Below are 23,595 nucleotides of genomic sequence, written 5' to 3'. Positions count from 1 at the left end.
CAAATTCAACGCGATGCTTAACAAGTTAATCACACTAACAGTGGAAAAATATTATTAAAGATATGATTTATAAGCATAAAAGAAAGTATGACTTAATTAGAAATCAGCCATGATGGTCATATGTCATTGCCATAAATTTACTTATTGTATTATACTTATCTTGTGATAGTCCATCGTTTGTATGACCAACGTTCTTCTCTGCTTTGCTACTTTAATAACTAAATTGGTCTAATTTTAATAGCAACTAGATCGATGTCAAGCTTCAGATGGACAGAACTCTGAGACTTATCAATCAAACCACTTCGTAATATAGAAATTAATTATTAAACAAATATCACAAAATTGATTTGACACAGTGAATAATTTTTAATTGAAATACTTATGTTGTATTTGTGTCACTTATGGCAGAGATAACTAACATGTTAAGAAATTATATAAAATAATAAAAAGAATAAAGTAGAAAGAAGAAAAACACATTTTATTTTTTTCGAAACGATATTCAAAGATTGAGGATATTCATATTCCTTTATTTATTTATAGAAGAAAACTAATTTGATCTCTAAATAAATTCCTAACTTTTCTCATTTGGAATTTACTAATAAACATTCATTGAAATATGTAGATTAACAACTGTACCTAATCAAAATTATCACCTTTATTAATTTGAAGACTGTTTGATACCGTTTCCTCAATTTTCTCAAAAAACGAAAAGATAGAATTTTAATCATCCAAAATCTGGAAGAAAGAAGCTGAATAGGTCGTCTTTTGTGTCAACTCCGGAAAGAGTAGAAAAGACGGCAGTTGTTTGTGTGCGCTTGGATCGATTATCAACTGCTTCTTCTACAATCCTATAAAGTAGTATATGATGGTGTTGTCACAGCTTCACGGAGCATTCAAGGGTACCGTGGAGAGAATCACTAGTCCTCGTACCGTTTCCGCTTTCAAAGAAAAAGGCGTTCTCAGCGTCACCGAATTCGTCATAGCTGGTGATAATCTTGTCTCCAAATGCCCTACCTGGTCTTGGTAAATCTCTCTCACACAATTTTGCTTTTGCTCAAATTGCGATCTGATTTCAAAGAGCTAAATTGGATGTTTCTTAGATGGAATATTGATTTTTCCTAGGGTTTGGTTGTTGAACCAAGTCATATATTCCTCTCTCAGCATGAATCCTTAATATCTGTTCTGATCTTTCAGGACCTGTATGTTGAAGGTACAACTAGTAATAGTAACACTGGATTTTATATGTATACAGCCTAATTATTATGTTGTATTTCTTTCCGGATTGACATATGATCCAACTTGTTGGTCAATGATGCATTATCTCATATAATACATTAAGAGTTTGTTTTGATGCTAAACAGCTAAAGTGAAAATTGATTGATGGGACTAATGATTTGTCAAATTGTTGAAGTTTTACGCACTTTCGCTATTTGAGTTGTTGATCAATTTTGATTTTCTCTTGTTATTCTGTCATCTTGTGCAGCTATTTATTTTTCTTTGAAGATGAAAAATTTGTTAGCTGGAGCTCTTAGAACATGAAAAGAAAAAAGAGTTTGTTCTCCAGGATTTTATTTATGCAGTGGCCAACCTAATGTTATGTTTTTCATCTTCTTTTAAAGTTCTGATTAGATTTGTTGCTGTTGCATCTAATTCTTATGTCATGGTTCATTGTTCATTAACAGGGAATCAGGTGAGCCTAGCAAGAGGAAGTCTTATTTACCAGCCGACAAGCAATTCTTGATAACTAGAAATGGTACGTATCAACAACTATCATCGTGCTAGTAGTTTTCATAGAATTCAATGTGTTTGGGGCATATATGAGGTAGCCAAGTTATGTGTGCATGATGAATTCATTCTTTAACTTAATTGACGATAAATTTACACTTTTTATTAGAATAACTCGATTAATTTAAGCTAAACTAATATTGCAAGACTTAATTTAAGCTAAACTAATCTTGAAAATAAATAAAAAAACTAAGAAGTTCTGGTCAATAGTTGAATGTTGATAGTCTTAACACAGTTGATGTATCTATGTAACTTTTGGGGATGTTATCCCGATGTCAGAAATTCATCATCATCATCAGAATCCAGAACTGATAATCTGTAATACTAACTCGTTAAACCTCTCTATGCAATTTCAAGAGCCTACTGAGAAAGAGAGGTTTGATAATCTAATAGGAAGAACAATATTGATGCGTATGGATATAGCCATGAGGTAAGGGAACAAGACTCATAACTTTGTTGTCCAACTCATGATATGCTCAGTGTCTTTTTCTAGTGATATCATGATGACCTTGAGAAGTAACTATGAGGTTAGGAAATATTATTAAGAACTGTATTTTCTAAGATATGTTATGCACTGAATCTATGTGTTTCAATCTGCTCCTTGTACATCAATTTAAGCATCTTGCTAAGGATACTTTTGTTGCCTAGTGCTATATCCTCTTCCTCCCTAGCTCACTAACCTTCTCTTTGGACTTGGTAATTTTTATTTTATTTTGAGTTTTCCAATCTTCAACAACTTCTTAAGAATTTTAGCACCCAATACGACTGAAAGAACTTTTGTTGTCTCTTGACCATTCTTTCAGATATTTCTTTATTCATAGGTGTTCTCTACTTGTCTCATTAAAAAAAAGCAGCCCGGTGCACAAAGCATCCTCGTTAGCTGGATTGCACTCCAAGGGGTGTGATGTAGAAAGCCTACCCTATGCAAACATTAGTGGCTACTTCCACGACTCAAACCCGTGACCTATAGGTCCCACGGAGACAACTTTACCGTTGCTCCAACTCTTTTGTTATGCGCCAGTATAGGTCATGTGCCACTTTAACTTTGTACACAGTTCCTTGTCTGAGAAGAGCTACATCAATAGAGGAAGAATATGAGGCTGCTGGAGGTGAAGTTCTTCTGGATAATGAGGACAATGATGGTTGGTTGGCAACTCATGGCAAACCAAAAGGTATCTATTATATCAATACTTTCCAGTAGCAAATTGAGTTTTATCCATTTTGCCTTGTGACAATTTATCCCATTTATTTCTTAGAAAACCATGGTGTTGAGGATGATAACTTGCCATCTATAGATGCATCAGAAATCAACAAAAAGAACACTATCCAGTCGATCCCATCATACTTTGGAGGAGAGGAAGAGGAGGACATACCTGACATGGGAGAGTATGAGGAAGCTGACAATCTTATAGAAACAGATCCTGTAAGAACAGTCTCTGCATGCATTATTGTTTTAAATCTGTGTAATTCATGACTAATCTTAACAGCCTACTGTTTCACCTTGTATTTGATCTTAAAAGTCCTACCACAATGGTTTCGTGCAGAGTCATGATCCAATCTGTTGGCTACTTGTCTCTAGCGGTTCATGCTCATAATCTAACACTCCTGATGCTATTTCTTCATGATCTTTGATGATGATTTTCCTGGTGCTCTGATTGATAGTTTATATAAAAAAAAAATTCATTTCATTTGGTGAGTTGTTCCTACAAGTGTCACAATGAATACTTGTATAATCAACTTACCAACCAAATGGCTCTCCTTATATTGTCCATGATGTTTAAAGTTAAATGTGTATCTGTTCTACAAATAATGTATTTTCAAAAAAGAGCTGTTTAAAGCTGACCGGTTGGTATTGGATTTAAACAGCTAAGGGTAAATACTGAATAGTTTAGAAGTGTAATGACTGTTCACGCGATTCCTCATTAGTGAGAAATTGTTAGCATCTCATTGCCCGTACATGGACCTGAGCAGGTGCACAAGATTTTAAAATAAGTTTATGGCTTGAGGGATCCATTTTGGAATCTTTCTTGATAAACAAGAAAAAGAATCCTCATTTCTTGTCTTTTTTTGTACCCAATAGTTGCCTTCAATTTGACTTTTTCCTGGATAATTTATATTAGAAAATTCTATTTGATACTGTTATATGCAAGGAAACTCTTTTCAAAACTTTCTGGAAGCTGTCTTACAGTTCAACGACTACTGGTTACATGCACATTCTTTTCCAAAATAAAAGAGAAAGAATGCTGCTTTGATCTTTGTTTGGGCACAAAATTCAGTTCGTCGGATATTTGTAAATTATCAGCTTTGAGATTATTCCATGTAGTACCAAAATGGTTAACTTCTCGTGGTTTACTGCAGGCTACCCTTCAAACTACATATCTTGTGGCCAATGAGCCTGATGATGACAACATTCTAAGAACACGAACCTATGATGTCAGCATCACGTAAGTCTATTTCATTCATTAGATTTTGTAATGTTGGCGATTTCATACTTCCAATTAAAGAGAAGTGCTAATAACTGTTATGCCAACTGTCATCTGAACTTTTTTAGGTATGACAAATATTATCAAACACCTCGTGTGTGGCTCACTGGATATGATGAGGTCAGTCAAAATAAAACTTTTAATTGCCTTGAAGACTACATTTTTCACTTCTTTCTTATAATGGAAAGAGTTGCAAGATGGTCCGACACATTCATGAAATAAATAAGTTAGTAACCATACATTTGGAGAAATGGATGATACAATGAGAGCTCACCTGGATTTATGGGTGTCTTTTTTTTTTTGGGTTTGGCTGGGTGGGTGGGTGGGGGGGTAGTGGAAACTGTTTTTTTTCCTGTTACCTCAGGTGGATCTCTATCAGCTCGAATAACTTAGGAGTGCTATTTTATGTTTTCTTTCTGATATCACTTTCTTTATATGCTCAGTAAACATAGACCTTCTCATTATGCTATATTATACATTATTTGTTAAGTCTTATCCAAATATGAGAATGCAATATTTTGTCAACGGAAGTAAATGTGATACTTAACATGAGGTTATTTTTCTTCTTTATGTTGCACAATATAATTTGTGCTCATTTCTGCAGAATTTCTATGCAAAGCATGGTTCACTCTTCTTAGTCCTAATTCTATTTACACTATACAAGATCTGCACAAAGATGAAATTTTGTACCAATGTGGTTCTCCTTGTTGAAATTCACTGAAGTTTCTATTCCTAATATACTTGAAAATATCCTTGTACTATGTATTATATCCATTAAATGTTGCTTTCAGAAAAAGATCCTCTTTTGTTCAGACATGCATCATGGTCTTTTGGGGAACTTCATGTCTGATTGCATTACAGTGAACTATCAGTTTTTGCAACTGTGTGGGTGATCTTTTTCCGTAGTAATATTCATCATGTGTAGTAAGCACTATTCTTGATTTTATGTGACAGTCAAGGATGCTTTTGCAACCAGAGCTTGTACTTGAAGATGTCAGTCAAGACCATGCACGCAAGACGGTGAGATACATCTTTTAAGTCTTGATATATTTTGGGACAAGCTTAAATTGGTTTCTCCATGCTGTTGCTTGTTTCTTAATGAAATTGCAGTAGTTCGGTCCAAGCAATGTTAGAACATTGCTCTTCTTGAGAATTTGTAACCTAGATGGTCTTGTTGTTTGCTTAAATAAAATGATAAACCAAATTAGGAAGAGGGAAGAGAGAGCAAGTAAATAATCTATATGTTTTCTTCTCTTTTCTATGTTTTTACATTACTATCAATTCCCTTTTATAGGCATTAAGATTCGGAGTAATATGTCATCCATGACATCCATCACATAATGAGGTTATCCATGACACCCACCAAATATATTTACAACACTTCCCCTTGGATGTCCATATATATACAAAAATATATAAATAAAATGATAAACCAAATTAGGAAGAGGGAAGAGAGAGCAAGTGAGTAGTCTATATGTTTTCTTTCTCTTTTCTATGTTTTTACATTACTATCAATGCCCTTTTTTAGGCATTAAGACTTGGAGTTTGTCATCCATGACATCCACCACATAATAGGTGAGGTCATCCATGCCATCCACCAAATATATTTACAACACTCTCCCTTGGATGTCTATTTATACAAAAATATATAAATAGTTATTCGTAATACGCATTTGTTTGCCGAGGGTCTCTCGGAAACAGCCGTCCTACCTTGGTAGGAGTAAGGTCTGTGTACACTCTACCCTCTCCAGACCCCACGTTGTGGGAATTCACTGGGTTGTTGTTGTTGTTGTATTTGTTTGCTGCCTCATTAAAAACCTTACCAAAAAACCAAGTAGGACAAAACCTTGGTTAATGGAAAAAGAATGCAACGCGTATTTTTACTCCCCCTGATGAAGACGTTAGTTAATATCTCGAAGATGACACATTTCAATCTTGTATCTCAATTTCTCAAAAGTTGACGTTGGCAATGCTTTGGTGAACATATCTGCTAAATTGTCACTTGAACGAACTTGTTGAACATCTATTTCACTCTTCTTTTGAATATCATGGGTAAAAAAGAATTCTGGTGAAATATGTTTTGTTCTGTCTCCTTTGATGTATCCTTCCTTCAGTTGAGCTATACATGCAATATTGTCTTCAAACAATATTGTTGGAATGTCTTTTTTCAAAGAAAGACCACATGTTTCTTGAATGTGTTGAGTTATTGATCTTAACCAAATGCATTCTCGACTTTCTTCATGGATGACTATTATCTCTGCATAATTTGAAAAAGTTGCAACCATAGTTTGTTTTGTTGAACGACATGTTATAATTGTACCACCACATGTAAATAAGTAGCCTATCTGCGATCGACCTTTATGGGAATCAAACAAATATCCTGCATCTGCATAACCAATCAATTGTGATGTGAATTCATTTGAGTAAAACAATTCCATACTAATGGTCCCTCAGAGGTATCTGAATATATATTTAATTCCATTCCAGTGTCTTCATGTTGGAGAAGAACTAAATCTTGCTAACAAATTTACAGAGAAATCTATATCTGGTCTAGAATTGTTGGCAAGATACATTAATGCACAATTGCACTAAGATATGATATTTTAGCACCAACAAGTTCTTCATCATTTTCATGAGGTCGAAATAGATCTTTATTAATATCAAGAGATCTCACAACCATTGGGGTACTCAATGGATGTATTTTATCCATGTAGAATCTCTTTAAAATATTTTCAGTATATGTTGATTGATGGACAAATATTTCATTTGCGAAATGTTTAATTTGTAGACCAAGAGACAAAATTGTCTTTTCAAGATCTTTCATTTCAAATTCCTTTTTCAGACATTTTACTGTATTTGAAAGTTCTTCAGGGGTTTTAATGATATTCAAATCATCAACATATACAACTATTATGACAAATTCAAATTCAGACCTTTTCATAAAGACACAAGGGTAAATTGGATCATTTTTAAATCATTCTTTTAACAAATATTCCGCTAAGACGATTGTACCACATTCGCCCTGATTGTTTTAACCCGTATAATGATTTTTGAAGCTTTATTGAACAAGTTTCTTGAGAATTCTTGTATGCTTCAGGAACTTCAAATCCTTCGGAAATTTTCATAAAAATGCCGTGATACAATGAGCCATATAAATAGGCAGTGACCACGTCTATTAGGTGCATTTCAAGCTTTTCATGAACTGCCAAATTCATTAGATATTTGAAGGTAATTGCATCCACTACAAGGGAATATATTTCCATATAGTCAATGCTAGACCTTTGTGAAAATCCTTGGGATACAAGCCATGCTTTATATCTTACGATTTTATTTTTTTCATTTCGTCTAAGCACAAAAATCCATTTGTACTCCATTGGCTTGACACCTTCAGGTGTTCGGATTATTGATCCGAAAACTTCACGTTTTTCAAGTGAAGTTAACTCTGCTTGAATTGCATCCTTTCATTTTGGCCAATAATTTCTCTGTCTACATTCATCGACAGATTTTGGTTTAAGATCCTCATCTTGTTGCATTATTTCAATGGCAACATTATAAGCAAAAATATTATCGACTACAATATCATTTCGGTTTCACCTTTTTCCCGTCGATACATAACTTATTGAGATCTCTTCATTCTAATTATTTTTAGGTATCTGGACCTCTTTTGTAGTCTCGTGATTTGTTATGTCTCGAGGCTCTCTTTGAGCAATCTCTTTTGTATTATGATCATTTTCTCATTTTTTTTTCCGAGGACTTTTATCCTTAGAACCAATTGGTTTACCACGTTTTAGACGTGGTTTAGACTCATTTGCATTAAGCACTTGTTCTATTGGAGCATCAACTCAAATTGGAGCATTTACATATGGAACATGAGATTTAGTAACCCTTGGAAGGTTAGTAAATGCATCCGACAGTTGATTTGTAATATTTTGCAAATAAATCATCCTTTGAACCTCTTGTTCACATTGATTTGTTCGAGGATCTAAATGAGATAGTGATAATGCATTCCAATCTATCTCCATTTTCAACTGCTTATATTTTTCCCCTAATGTTGGGTATTCTGATTCATCAAAATGACAAATCAGCAAATCTTGCCGGAAATAAATCTCCAGTCATAGGCTTCAAATATTTTATAATAGAACATATATTTCCAACCTTCTTTGGGGACCCATCTTTGTGCAGTGCGGTGGAACAATTGGAACATATACCGCACACCCAAAAATTTTAAGATGGAAAATATTTGGCTCCTTCCCAAAAGCCAACTGTAAAAGGGAGAATTCATGAAAATTGGTTGACCTTATGCGCACAATTATTGCCGCATGCAAAATAGCATGTCCTATACCAAAAGAGGAAGCTTTGTCCTTATTAGTAATGGTCTAGCTATCAACTGGAGGTGTTTAATCAATGATTCTGTTAGATCATTTTGAGTATGAACATGAGCGATCGGATGCTCAACTTTTATTCCAACCGACATACAATAATCATTAAAGGACTGAGATGTAAATTCACCAGCATTATCAAGACGAATTGTCTTTATTGCATAATCTGAAAATTGTGCCCTTAATCTTATAATTTGAGCTAACAATCTCGCAAAAACCATATTGCGAGTTGATAATAAGCACACATGTGACCATCTTATAGATGCATCAACCAAAAACATAAAATATTTAAATGGTCCCACATGAAGGGTGAATTGACCCACACTGTATACGTTCAAGAAATGCAGGGGATTCAATCCCAACCTTCGTTGCTGATGGTTTAATAATCAGTTTTCCTTGGGAACAAGCAACACAAGACAAATCTTTAGATTGAAGAATTTTCTGATTCTTCAAAGTATGCCCATGTGAATTCTCAATAATTCTTCGCATCATATTATAATTGGGATGGCCCAACCGGTCATGCCAAATGATAAATTCATTATGGTCAATAATATTTTTTAACCATGGCATGTGATTCAACCACGTCAATATTTTGTGGTATAACCCAGAAGAAAGTGCGGGTAATTTTTCATGCACAAAACTTTTTCCCGCTTTTATTGTAGTAATATAAATGTACTAAACCTTTCCTTCATTAGCAGTCTCAATATGATAGCCATTTTGGCGAATATCCTTGAGACTTAATAAGTTTCTGTGAGACTTACTACAATACAAAGTATTATTAATGGTCAATATTGTTCCCCAGCTAGTGATAAGACTGCTCTTCCAAAACCCTCAATTATTTTTGCACTACTAGATATTATATTAACATTGACCCCTTTCATAACCAAATGAGAGAAATATTTCTTCTCTTAATATAGTGTGAGTTGTAGCACTATCCAAAAGACACATATCTCCATTACTCATCTTCGATCCAATTGAAAACTGAAAAATTATTTATCTTCATAACATTAGAGTACATTATAAGAGATAAGATAAGTAATAAAATTACAAGAAAACTTAAGTCCTTTTTTTTAATAGATAAAAGTAAAAAAAAATGATAATCTAAAGTACATAAAAACAACAACATAGTGTAAATCATAAAATAAAATTAAACATCAATTACGATCCCCAAAGAAGGCTTCAACCTCCAAATGAGTAATATCATTGAGGTCATTAAAATCGTCATCCTTCCAAGCCAAATTCGCTGTAATATTATCATTATATATTTGCGAAGGTCTTAACTCAACATTATTTTCAAACGTCAAGTATGACTCTATCCGGGCATTAGAAGAAGAGGCACCACTTTTATTTGCCTTTCTTTTGAAGCAATTTTGATAAAGCCTGACAAAATGCTCTAGCGTCCGGCATTCATTTTTTCAGTTGCCTTTTATGCCACAACAATGACAGTTACTTCTTGAAGGACTACTTTGAGAACTCATGTTATTCTCCCTTTTATGTTGACCACCACCACGACGATTTTATATTGTCTTCTGCCATTGCAACGTCCACGCACATTATTTTGGCCTCAATTTTTGTTTTGTCTTCTTTCAGACTGGTTATGTGCTTATACCACATTTGCTTCAGGTAATGGAGCAGTTTCAGTAGGCCGGGCTTCATGATTTCTCATTAAAAGAGCACTATGTTGTTCAGCCACAAGAAGACATGAGATCAATTCAGAGTATTTCTGAAAATCTTTTTCATGGTATTTTTGGTGTAATATCACATTAGAGACATGGAAAGTAGTTTGTGTCTTTTTCAACATGTCTTCATCATTTACAGCTTTTCCACATAATTTCAATTGGGAAGTTATTCTAAATACAACATAATTATACTCAATTACAGTTTTAAAATCTTGAAATCGTAAGTGCATCTACTCATAACGAGCCCTTGGCAATACCGTTACCCTAAGGTGGTCATACCTTCCTTTCAAACCTTTCCACAATTCAAGTGGATCTTTCACTGTCAAGTATTCAATTTTTAGGCTTTCATTCAGATGATGACAAAGAAAAATCATAGCATTCGCTTTATCTTGACTTGTTGTTTTATTTTTTTCGATTATAGCATCAACATAACCTTTAGCAGTAAGGTGAATTTCAGCATCAAGTACCCATGACAAATAATTTTTGCCAGCAATACCAAGTGCCACAAACTCTAATTTTGACAAGTTTGACATGATGAAAACCATCATACAAATATCTAAATTAGATTAAGCTAATAAAATTTTCACCATTGAAAATTAAGAACAACGTATACGGTATTTTAATAAGAAAATTTATTTTCATTAATTAATAAAGTCTACTACCACCTTATATTATTTAGATAACTTAAAAACTGCAAAATATTCAAATTTGTAGTTGTGTTTAAGATCTAAAAATAGAAACAATTATATCATTGAAACATGCCTTATAAGAGATTTCGTGTTGATAACGTGTTATAAATAAAATGATAAACCAAATTAGGAAGAGGGAAGAGAGAGCAAGTGAGTAATCTGTATGTTTTCTTTTCTTTTCTATGTTTTTACATTACTATCAATGCTCTTTTATAGGCATTAAGACTTGGAGTACTATGTCATCCATGACATCCACCACGTAATAGGTGAGGTCATCCATGACATCCACCAAATATATTTACAACACTTTCCCTTGGATGTGTCCATATATACAAAAATGTTATAAATAGTTATTCGTACTTGATGCTGAAATTCACCTTATCGCTAAATGTCTTGTTGATGCTATAATCGAAGAAAATAAAGCAACAAGTCAAGATAAAGCGAATGCTATGATTTTTCTTCGTCATCATTTGAATGAAAGCCTAAAGATTGAATACTTGACAGTGAAAGATCCACTTGAATTGTGGAAATGTTTGAAAGGAAGGTATGACCACCTTAGGGTAACGATATTGCCAAGGGCTCGTTATGAGTGGATGCACTTACGATTTTAAGATTTTAAAACTGTAATTGAGTATAATTATGTTGTATTTAGAATAACTTCCCAATTGAAATTATGTGGAAAAGCTGTAAATGATGAGGACATGTTGGAAAAGACACAAACTACTTTCCATGTCTCTAATGTGATATTACACCAAAAATACCGTGAATTTTTTTTCCAGAAATACTCTGAATTGATCTCATGTCTTCTTGTGGCTGAGCAACATAGTGCTCTTTTAATGAGAAATCATGAAGTCCTCCCCACTGGAACTGCTCCATTACCTGAAGCAAATGTGGTATAAGCACATGACCAGTCTGAAAGAAGACAAAACAAAAATTGAGGCCAAAACAATGTGCATGGACGTTGCAATGGCAGAAGACAATATAAAATTGTCGTGGTGGTGGTTAACATAAAAGGGGGAACAATATGAGTTCTCAAAGCAGTCCTTCAATGGTTAAAATTAATATATTTATGTATATATGGACATCCAATGGAGAGTTGTAAATATATTTGGTGGATGTCATGGATGACCTCACCTATTATGTGGTGGATGTTATGGATGACATATTACTCCAAGTCTTAATGCCTATAAAAGGGCATTGATAGTAATGTAAAAACATAGAAAAGAGAAGAAAACATATAGATTACTCACTTGCTCTCTCTTCTCTCTTCCTAATGGTGCGGCGAAGGTTTTTGGAAGTTATCCACGAACTATATGAAAAAGTGATGAGTATAATATCCTGCAAACTTATGTCAAACATCATCTAGTAGTTTGGTCATAGGTGGTTGGATTCTTTCTTGCTAATTGGCATCTGGAAATCAAGTCCAAGTGCATGCATTCAACTTATCAACTTTTCCCCTTGTTATTTTCTTTATACTTGTTGTTCTTTTATTTAAATTTACAATTTGAAGTGAAAACTAAATGTGGCATAGTTTGTCAAAAGTTTGTTGCTTATACCTTCACTTCCTTCCCCACTACAACCACTTGCCTCCTCTGATCTCAGATCATTGCCGTCTAATTGGATTGGCAATCAAACATTCCTACAGACACTCTCTATCCCTCCCTTCTCTCTCTCTTCTCTCCTTCAAGCTTCCAATTGAGCCATATTCTAAAAAATTCAACCAAATGAGGCAATTTTTTGTTTTACACATTTGACCACTATAACTCTTTTCAAGGCTCCCTTGTTCCTTATACATAATAGACCTTGAATGCTTGCTTTGAGTTGATATAGCTTATGTGTGAACAACATTCAGACTTCTGCTTGTGGTTTTCTAATCTGAACCGTAGCTTTTACTTGATTTATGAGAAATGCCAAATCTGATTTGCAAAACAGAAATTGCCACATCCATTCAGTCAAAACCAAACCCACCAAGGACTATTTTGGTTGACCACCAATATCCATTTTAGCTGACCAAAACTTTTGTTCATGAACCAAATTGTAGATGGCAACTAAGCAACTGAATGAACCATCACACTGATTATCAACTTCCTTTCCTTTATAGCCCTTTCTCTTATTTAACTACTACGACTTTTCTGTCGATGAATTCATTTTAATCTTTCGTTCTCAACATTGTTAACTCAGGTGACCATTGAAGACCATCCACATCTTCCTGGGAAACATGCTTCTGTGCATCCTTGCCGACACGGGGCTGTGATGAAGAAAATTATTGATGTTTTGATGTTGAGAGGAGTTGAACCCGAAGTTGACAAGTACACTCTAATTTCTTTTCTAGTATCCTTGTGTTTTCCATTAAGAATTATACATAATCGCACTTACATAAGACCCATATGATTTGGTTACGTGGGGATACTTGCAACTCGTAGATGTATGTATGTTTGATAAAGCATGGCTAGGGAACATTTAATTCTGTTAGTATGTTGCATTAAAAGAGCTATACTATAGAGCGACAAACCAGAGGGGAGGTTCTGTTCATTGTGGCATTTGTTTTTCAAGAAAGTTGATGCTTTGACATTCAAATTTTTAGGGATTCACTGGTGTCTCCCCTGATAGGTGTTTACCTACCTTGCATATTGTTCTTCACATCTGTCTACCATGAGAAGGTTTCCCGCAGCTGCAGGAGCATATTTTAGCAGTGGTAGACGTGGTAGCAGTATCAATAATAATGACTGAGGCATTATTTCAATCCTACCCTCCTCCATCTAGCTTTTACCAATGACCTCAAGTTATTAATTTTACTAATGGAGGAGTATACCTTTGGCATCAATAGAATATCTGGGAACAAGAATTTTTGTTGATACTTATACTCAAGTCAATTTAATTCCAGTACTAATTTTAAGACAAGTCAGGATTTCTCTAAAGCTAAGTTACCTCTGTGTGGTTAATTGATTCAATCTCAACTAGTTTGTAACTTTGTATCGCCTACATGGATACTTTGTTTTATTGCGTTATGTTTTTGTTAAGTCTTTATTGATGCAAAGTGATCTTTTATCTTTCTCTTCCCTTTTATGAGCTTAAATCATCATTTGTCACACCTACTAATGGTGCATTGGGAGGTTCACTTAGGACACGAGCAAACTATCTAAGCCGGACTCTCATTTTATCCTCTATGTTTGCTACTTGCATCATCTTTCTGATGTAATTATTTCAAATGCTGTCATATTTTGTATGGTCGTTGAGACATCCAATTTAATATTCACATTCTACAACAGTCATCTTATGGATCTATTGGGACTTGAAGGGCAAGTCTCCCATATAACATTACAGGTCTCACAAAAACTTTCTTTCCATCTTGTTAGGTATCTTTTTATAGTGTTACACTTTGTGACACTCCTATATCATTTTTTGATTATTGAGGATCTCCTTGTGGTTTAGATGGCCCAGCGACAGTTGGCTGTATAGGTTCGAAACTCAGGGGAGTATGGGCAGCTCCTCTATCATCCTCCCATTTAAATACCGGGCTTTGGTCCTCATGGGTTCAAATTTGTGATGTGTGTTTAACCACAACCCCTAATATACAGACTTCACTGTTGAGCCAAAGCCCTGGGGATGTAACTAGAGGTGTCAAAATGAGCTCAAATATAGATAACCCGTCCAACCCGCCCAAACTTTTATGGGTTGGGCTCAAGATAATTTGTATTGGGTTCAATCTCAACCCATTCAAGCCTTAACCCATTTTAAAAGAATCTTCAATTGAGCCCAACTTAATCTCCAATTTCAACCCGTTTTGAGCCTTTTTATTTTCATTGGTGTAATGTATATTCTCATATTAAAGGTATGAATTACTATCTATTTTATATCTTTTAAGATTAATCTATCCATTTGTAAATTTTTATTTTTATTTTCTTGATTTGAAATTCAAATTATGGTTATAAAAGATAAATAATAATATGTTATAATTAGGTGTGTTCATGGTCCGGTTTGACTCGGTTTTTGGCTAAAACTAAACCAAACCAATTAAGACGGTTTTTTTTAATATTCAAACCAAACCAAACCATTATAGAATATAAATTCTATCGGTTTCAGTTTTATCAATTTTGTCGGTTTTATCGGTTTGGTTCGTTTTTTACGGATTGAAATAATATATTTTATAATGCAAAAAAATTGACAAACTTATTTACTACCTTCATATTGCAAATCAATAGAATTTCAAAACAACTGTCATTAATCTTCAAAGATACCTGAACTCATTCAGAGATAGTGAGAAAAAAAGAAAAATATATAAGCTAAATAAATTACCATCTAAAGTCCAAGCTAGATATATAAGAGAGAAGCAAATATGGTTCCAATAATAACAAACTTGAATATGTCCTGACTGGAACTATGTCTGATGTTCTTGTAAAGTATATAAGCTAAAATGATAAGCTCTAAAAAGGGCAAAATATCAGCAACATAAATCCATAAGTTGGTGGATTGTTCAACTCCTACGGTCCATGAAGGAAATGACTTCAAAAATAAAGAATTGACAGCCTGGTTTGACTGTCCAAGTTCGATACCAAATCTGAGAAGAGTAACCACCAGAACAAAAAGAAGTCCTTCAAGAAGCATCATTTTTTTCACTATTGCATGAAGTAATTGAAGCATTCCAGCCATGGCCAATAGAAAACTTGCTACTTTACCTTTCTCCAAGATGAAACTATTTGAAAGAAAACTGAAAGCACGGATCAGCACAGCAGCATATACAAAAATAGCCTCGAAAGAAATTACAAAATTTTCACCACGAGGAAGGTATCAACTACTGCATAGTAGTACAACCTCCACAACAACAAAATTAAGAAGGCTAGCCCATAAAAGGTTAATTATATACATTACTTTTTCATTAATTAAGTGGAAAAAAATAACAAGGTCTTTAAACAGTCCTCCGAATGATCAACTTTCAACACAAAAGAACTATATACCCAACTGTCACCAGAGAAAAATCACTTAATTGCTTGCATAAAAGTGTGATTAAATACAAAAATAAGTCAATAGCATAATCCAAAAGTACTTCAGGTGAAGCAGCAGCAAAAACCTAAAAATTAACTACCAAAGAGCAAAACAATTGCACTACGAATTTCTATTGCAACATCCAAACTAATCAATGCTCAAGGTTGTGCCAACATATTCTGAAAAAAGAAAGAAGAAAGTTTAACAAAGTAGGTGTTAAAACTTTTTAAAACATAAAAGACATATTCATAAAGAGTTAAATGTGTAAATTTACCTTTTTCAACTATCTCAAGTTTCTGAATTTCTTCTAAAAGATCTTTAAGCTTGCATTCTTTGGAAGTTGATCTTAACCATTGTTGAGTGCAAATAAGAGCTTCTACTGTCTTTGGAGATAAAGAACTTCGATAAGAGTCAAGAATCCTACCACCAGTGCTAAAAGCTGATTCAGAAGCAACAGTAGAAATAGGAATAGAAAGAACATCTCTTGCCATCCTAGAAATAATTGGATATCTAGCCGAAGAAACTTTCCACCAAGCCAAAATATATCTCTTTGGTCTTTTCCAAATCATCTACCAAGTACTTCTCAAGTTCTGATTTATTTTCAGTATTGTCTTCATCTGCCAAATATTTCTCCCATTGTGATTGCCATATCTCGTCACTATGCATGGTATCAATTTCATCATTCAAGCTTGTTTGACCACCAATTTTATCGGTATGAGTCCCACAAAAAAGTACTCATGTAGTAATACAAGCGACTCAAATTATCCATCACCTTTTTTGATTTTTCGGCTCCCACCAAACAACCATAAGAGTTTTTTAAAAAATATTCCACATATTTCAACTTGTATCGAGGATCCAAAACAACAACAATGAATAATAACTTGTTCATACTTTCAAAAGTACCCCAGTATTTGTTAAATTTAAGCTCCATCTTTTTAGCCATGCCACTCAAAATAGAATCTTCACTACGAACATATTTGCAAATTATCTTTTGAAGATTAAAGATCTCATGGAAGAAAGAATTGGAAGTAACATATGAAGTTCCTGAGAATTTCAAAGTTACCTGGTAGAAAATCTCAAGGAACTTAAAGAAAACTTTAACATTCTTCCAATCATCTATCGATGGATGCCCTCCCACATTATTTGTTTCTAAACAATACTTGAGGTACTTGTGATCATCATCATACATTCTTGAAAATGCCCTTTCAAATTTTACAGCTATATCTAGCATCATATATGTGGAGTTCAACTTAGTCTCAATATCTAAAGTCAAAAGACCATGAGTGTCAATCTTAACCTTCTCGACAAATGACTTAAAGGAATCAAACCTTCCAGCTGAGGACTTAACATATTTGATAGCATTTCTTACCTGAGAAATAGACTCATTTTATTCACCGAGTCCTTCTTTCACGATCAAATTTAAAATATGAGCATTACATCTAACATGTAAGAAATCATTTCTAAGATGCCTCCTTTCCAATCCCCAATTCTTCTCTTCAAGTGTTTAATTGCAGAATCATTAGAGCATTATCTAAGGTCACCGTGAATATGTTATCACTTTCAAATAAGCATGCCTCAATCCTCTTAGCAATTGTTTCACCCTTATGATCTGATGTTTGGAAAAAGTTGAGAATTTTCTTTTTTAGATTCCACTCATCATCGATCCAATGAGCAGTGACAAACATATAAGTTAGATTTTGAAGTGATGTCCACGTATCACTAGTAACACATACACGTTGATTATGAATAAGCTTTTTAAGCTTTTCTTTCTCTTCTTGATATATTTTCAAACATTGTCTGACAATAGTCAAGCGAGAAGGTAATTGAAAATTAGGCAAAGCAACTGCCATTAATCTCCTAAAACCTTCCCCTTCAACAACTTTAAAAGGTGGTTTGTCAATAATGACAAACTCAGCAATGGCTCTCCTAATCTCATTGACGTTAATCACAACCTTTTCTACAGTACATGTACTATATGCTTGTTCCCCTTTTTTAACTACCTTGATTCTTGATTGATTTCTGTCAATAATTCTAAGAGGGGAAATAGGAAAAACCTCATTTAAATGTCTCCATAGCGTTGAGGTCCCATTCGTATTTTCAGAAGCAAAGTTACTAGTACAGTAGTTACATTTCGCCCTTTTCTTACCCCATTTATCAAGATATTAAGTATAGTGTTTCCAAGCGCCTAATGTTTTCATGTCACTACTCTCAAGGCTACGATCAGGGTCGCAAAGAGTTGTTTGTTTCCGCTTTTTAGCATGATTGGGAGTAATATCATGAGTTTTATCACCGTCAAGTTTAGGTTCCAGCAAAGTAGTTGGAGATACTTTGTTGGTTACCTCCACTGGCTCCACCTCTTTTTGGGTAGTTGTAGTTTTCATCTAAAAAAAAATATCCGAAAATCTAAATAAATAGAGAAATCCAAAATCATTAGATAAAAACTAAATCAACAGAAAAAACCCAAATCAGTGAAGAAAATCTAAAATATCAGAGAAATAAAATAAAAAACACATACAAGATGAAAGACTAGAGAAACAATTCATTCAAGTAAAACTTCAAAGACACAAAAATAATTACACAAACAAAGAGTAGGGAACATACAAAAAGTAACCAAAAAAGTAAAAGGAAGAAAAAGTTACAGATTTAAAGGGATTAAAGCTTCTTGCACTCAATTGTTATCGTGAGAGACTGAGAGCAGAATAGAGGTCTACAGGGTTTGGGAGGAAATAAGAGGAAACTGAAAATCTAACAAGGGAAAAAATTATTTATGCTAACTATTCAGTAAGGTTTTTTTTTTTTTACTTTAAACGTAAATGGGCTTGAGGAACATGGGCTAGACTTTTTTCTTGGAATGGTCCTAAATTATGAAGAAGTTAAAAAATAGATAAAGTTTAATAAACATAAAAAAAAAAAGGACAGCCCGGTGCACTAAAGCTCCCGCTATGCGCGGGGTCCGGGGAAGGGCCTGACCACAAGGGTCTATTGTACGCAGCCTTGCCTTGCATTTCTGTACATATTTATCGGTTCGGTTCCGTTTAGTTCGGTTTTCTTTATGGGTAACACCAAACCAAATCAAATGTTATCGGTTTTTAAAAATCTGAAACCAAACCGAGCCGGTTTTCGGTTTATTAAATCGGTTTGACTTGATTTATCGGTTTGGATCGGTTTTTCGGTCTCGTTCGAACACCCCTAGTTATAATTATTGTGATTAAGAGGGTCAAATTGGGTGGGTCATGACCCAACCCGAATTATAGTCCAATTGAGCCCAACACATTTGAGCCCAAAGTAAATTTGAGCGGGTCATGACCCAACCTGATTTATATTCTACCCATTTAATATTCTTAATTTCAACCCAACCCGCCCATTTGACACCCCTAGATGTAACACTCCTCTATTTGTGCTATCATGTTTTACTTATGTGTTACATTTTTATCTACCATATCATTCTGCTCTAAGATGAAGATATTACACATTATTAAAATTGGTTGGTTAAAATGGAGAAGTGCTCTGGGTATTATGTAATAGCTAACAATGTGATAGGTAAGTTCTATAAAAGTGGGAGATGGGAGAAAAACAAGTTTTGGGTAGATGTTTGGAACAATCAGAACCCACTGAAGGATACCTTTTCCTGACTTATTTGTCATATGCAACAATCCTGAAGCAACTGTCAAAGAATGTTGGACTGATCGTGGATGAGATCTTTCTTTTAGAAGATTATTGAATGATTGGGAGGTGGACAGGGTGGTCAACATGCTTCTTCTACTAGAGGACTTCTTAGGCACTACCTCAAATTCAGATTCTATGAGATGGAAGCACGAAAATGATGGAAAATTCTCTGTTAAGAGGGCTTATGAGATAAGTAATGCACATCAAAACAAAAGACAACAATTTTTGTGGAACAATGTCTGGAAAAACATAGCTCCAACTAAAGTAAAATGTTTTACCTGGTTGGTAGTAAGAAAGGCTTGACTAACACAGAGGTTTTGAAGAGAAAGAGGTGCATTATAGTCTCCAGATGCCAACTTTGTGGCGAAACAGAAGAGACAAATAATCACCTCTTTTTGCATTGTAAATTCACTGCACAGTTATGGGCCTTATTTCTTACCCTCACTAATACAAGATGGACCATGCCTGAACACACTGCAGATCTGCTGAGTTGTTGGGTTAGAAGAGGAGGGAGCAAAAGCTAGAAGAGATGGTGGAAAATCATCCCACACTGCATATGGTGGAATGTTTGGAAAGAGAGAAATAGCTGAAGCTTTGAAGATAGGTCCAATTCCATTCATAAAGTTAAATGGAATTGTATTGTATTTTTTTATTATTGGTGTAAAAAGATAGAAATAGATGAACTAGAACTAGTAGATTTGTTAGGTTCTCTGTAAGTAGCTTCCTCCTACTCTTTGTCTGCCTCTTTTTGAAGGTCTCCAGCATATCCTTAATGCTGAGGAATACAATGCTACCAATTTCAAAAAAAAAGAAGAAAGTAAGTTCTATAGAACTATTGTAAGACTAGCAATGTTGAGTGAATATTGGACTGTTCAACACATCCTCAAGATGAGTGTTGCAGAGATGCAAATGGTTAGATGGATGTGTGCAGTATATGAGATTAGAAAAGATAAAAAATGACTACATTGGCCTGAAGGTGCACGTACCACACATTGAGGGTAAAATGAGAGGTTGCTTGAGATGGTTTGGTCACGTCCTGAGTCGACCTCCAGATGCACGGTCTGTAGGTGTGAAGTCATGTAAAGTGAAGATGCTTGGGTAGATCTAAAATCACATGCAAGGAGGTTGTCTTGAAAGACTTACCATCTCTTGAAATCAATGCAGACTTAACAAAAAATAGATCATAAATAGAAGGAAAGGATTTCTATATGCAAATACTAATTAGATGAGAATATATTTTAGTCATATGCAAGTAGCACACATTTAGGTCTTATGCTTTCTTGGAGTCTCTTAGCACTATTAGAGATTATTATGCCAATAGGAAATATAGGAACTTATAGTATTTTTCATTTTTTTTTAAATTTCCGTATAATGTTGGTCTGAGATGAATTTAAATGGAAAATATGGTCGGTGAGAATTCATATAGCCAATGCGAACTTGTTTGGGACTAAAGTGTAGTGTTGTTGTATATCAAATCATTCTGTTAAAAACCCAAGTCTATATCTCTGATTATTGCAGTTAGGCACCGCAGTCCCTCTAATCTCTCTTTATTTTCATTATTATGGGAAGTACACTTGGAGTGATATGCTCAATTTTATTTCTACTTATTCTAAGAAGTAGATGCAGTGTTTCTCGACAGTTTCAAGTCCTGGTTGACTTTCCTGCTATAGTCATATGTTGTAGCCAATAAAAGAAAGAAAATAAGAGGGTTTGTACCCAATGGTAATGATTACAATGATTCTTACGGTAGCCACTGATTCTTTCACTATCATAAAGGTAATTCGAGAAGGTTTTTCCTGGAGTAAAATGTGCTTGTTTTAGACTTAAGATTTGAGACATGTGTCCCAACAACTGAAATGCACGAACTTCCTAAATTTGGATTTCCTTTTAGTTTCTCTACTTGCATCAGGTTTGTCTCCTCTTGAGTGTTGATCTCAATCACCATTTGCAGGTATCTTTTCCTGTTCTTGAAGTTTGTGGCTTCGGTCATTCCAACAATTGAATATGATTATACCATGGACTTTGATCTTGGTAGCAGTAGCACCTGATTTGCAGTCAACTTCCTTCGGTCAGTAACAATGGTGTTTAGTTTTTTTTCTTTTTTTACCCTAACTAGCAACATGATTAGTATGGACGTTGTATTTTTTTCCAGATAGATGCTGCACATAACATGTCAAGTCAGTCAAATACTCTGATGATGATGCCTATGTTGGTGTGACGAGCAATAATTGTACAGTGTTTATAGACGTTGTTCTAGAAATGTGAAGCATGCATGATGAATTATCAGCATGCCTTGTTTATTTTGTATATTAACAAGAATTTAGGTCATTCAAGTTAGCACGATCCACTTGAAGGCTGAAATTGTGTATTAATGAAAGTTAACCGGATGAAAGCTACAAAAATGATAAGTGATGGTGTTTTGTTTTCTGTATCAAATGTCTAGGGTTTGCACTAAATCTCCATTTTACTATTCCTCTTCATGTTTCAACAAGGTTGTTTTAATAAAATTAGTGTCTGAAATTAGATACTTAGGTGAAAGCCATTGCAAATTCTATATCAGTGTCCCTTTTAGTTTTATGTTGATTGGATGCCCCCTTCTTTTTTTTTCCTTCTAACAGAGTGCACAATATTTTGTTTCAACTGTCGCTAATTCAATTTAAGAATTGATACACCTAATAAAATGTTTGAAAGTATGCTTAGGGCTTTAAAATTTGAGAGAACAAAACTTGAATCAGTGGTAGGGGAGGCAATAACTCTCAATCTGTGAAAAGAAAATTATATTGGTAACGACTACTATAAGCTTATTATTTCTTACCTTCATTTTCCTCCAATCTAGGAAAAATAGCAAACTCTAGAAGATAGGACTTGCGTTTGGGAAGGTAGCCATTGAGCTGAGACGTGCATATTTAGCTTTTAAACCTAAAAGTGTTTTTTTTTGAAATTACGGCCTATTTATTTTATATTTATACATACAATGTCTTGTTCTTATAGTTCAACTGTATTTGATGATTAACGGACAAGGACATTGGCAACAGGGTATGATTCTCTTTTATAAAACCCACTTTAGTTTATGTTGCCATAATATTGTATTTGAAAGGTTTAGAATGATTTCTTCCTCGAAAAACTATGGGGCGTCTAGAATTAGTGACAATCAGAAGATATATTGATTTACATTTAATATTTAATTGCTTATTTACTTTTCAAATTGGTCATTTTTAAATTATTCCTTTTGATACCTTTTTCTTGCAACATCCTAGAGGTCAGTAAATACAGTAGTACACAAAAATATTGTACAACTTATCTTCTTCAATATGGCCTCTTAGGCTCCAATATGATCTTGAAATAATTTTGTTTTTGATGACTAATATAAGTTATATGCATATACTTGTGATTGTTATTTTTTGGTATACATTTATAATTATGGTTCATCACATTTTTTGATTGATTGCTAAATCAATGGCTAGCATTTTTTGCTGTTGAGTAACAAGATACTAATTTTTCCCAGCTTATGCATCCTTTGAGTGGTAAACAATGATGAATCATTGGAATAACATCATGTGCTAGACGAAGAGTTAAAACGTTGCTTAGTAAATTGTCCTCCCCCTTTTCTTGTTCAATTCTAATTAGTAGGAAGGTTGATATATATTCAATTGCTAATATCGGGTGTACATGGACCGGGTTGGTTCGGATTTTTTACAAACCAAACCAAACCATTTGTGTCAAGTTATTAAATCTATAAACCAAACCAAATCAATAAAAGTCGGATTTTTCGATATCAATTTTTCTCGGGTTTTCCGGGTTTCTCGAGTTTTTCATAGTATCTAATAAAAAACACAAATCAGTGCTTCTTAAAAAGAGTTCTAGTACAAAATATCAACATATAAGATGGAGGCAGAACACTGTTTGAAGTTTTAACTTTATAATATAACTT

The 23,595-nt window shown here is 34.1% G+C and overlaps 1 protein-coding gene across 2 annotated transcripts; it reads left to right on the top strand.

The window, feature by feature from the left end:
• Window positions 1-668: 668 nt before the first annotated feature.
• LOC129899059 (autophagy-related protein 3) lies at window positions 669-22,218 on the top strand. Of its 2 annotated transcripts, none has more exons than XM_055973838.1 (10): window positions 669-1,023; window positions 1,683-1,753; window positions 2,841-2,957; window positions 3,042-3,208; window positions 4,144-4,229; window positions 4,337-4,388; window positions 5,223-5,288; window positions 13,197-13,324; window positions 21,616-21,732; window positions 21,821-22,218. In XM_055973838.1, the coding sequence occupies exons 1-9, from the start codon at window positions 863-865 to the stop codon at window positions 21,710-21,712; spliced, it is 945 nt and encodes a 314-aa protein (XP_055829813.1). In that variant the 5' UTR covers window positions 669-862; the 3' UTR covers window positions 21,713-21,732; window positions 21,821-22,218. The 2 variants fall into 2 exon arrangements, with proteins under 2 accessions (XP_055829813.1, XP_055829814.1); XM_055973839.1 differs by having other exon boundaries at window positions 671-1,023; window positions 21,817-22,218.
• Window positions 22,219-23,595: the final 1,377 nt, after the last annotated feature.

The sequence above is a fragment of the Solanum dulcamara genome, chromosome 8, assembly GCF_947179165.1.
Source record: "Solanum dulcamara chromosome 8, daSolDulc1.2, whole genome shotgun sequence".
In the NCBI taxonomy this organism is placed as follows: domain Eukaryota; kingdom Viridiplantae; phylum Streptophyta; class Magnoliopsida; order Solanales; family Solanaceae; genus Solanum; species Solanum dulcamara.
This window is presented reverse-complemented; position numbering and strand designations above follow the sequence as displayed.

What these genes read in the sequence shown, in the direction of transcription:
- LOC129899059 (XM_055973838.1), top strand. Translation starts at nt 863, where the DNA reads ATGATGGTGTTGTCACAGCTTCACGGAGCATTCAAGGGTACCGTGGAG. An exon ending in ATCTTATAGAAACAGATCCT is followed by an intron (nt 3,209 to 4,143) that starts GTAAGAACAGTC and finishes GGTTTACTGCAG; the next exon opens with GCTACCCTTCAAACTACATA. An exon ending in AAGACCATGCACGCAAGACG is followed by an intron (nt 5,289 to 13,196) that starts GTGAGATACATC and finishes TTGTTAACTCAG; the next exon opens with GTGACCATTGAAGACCATCC.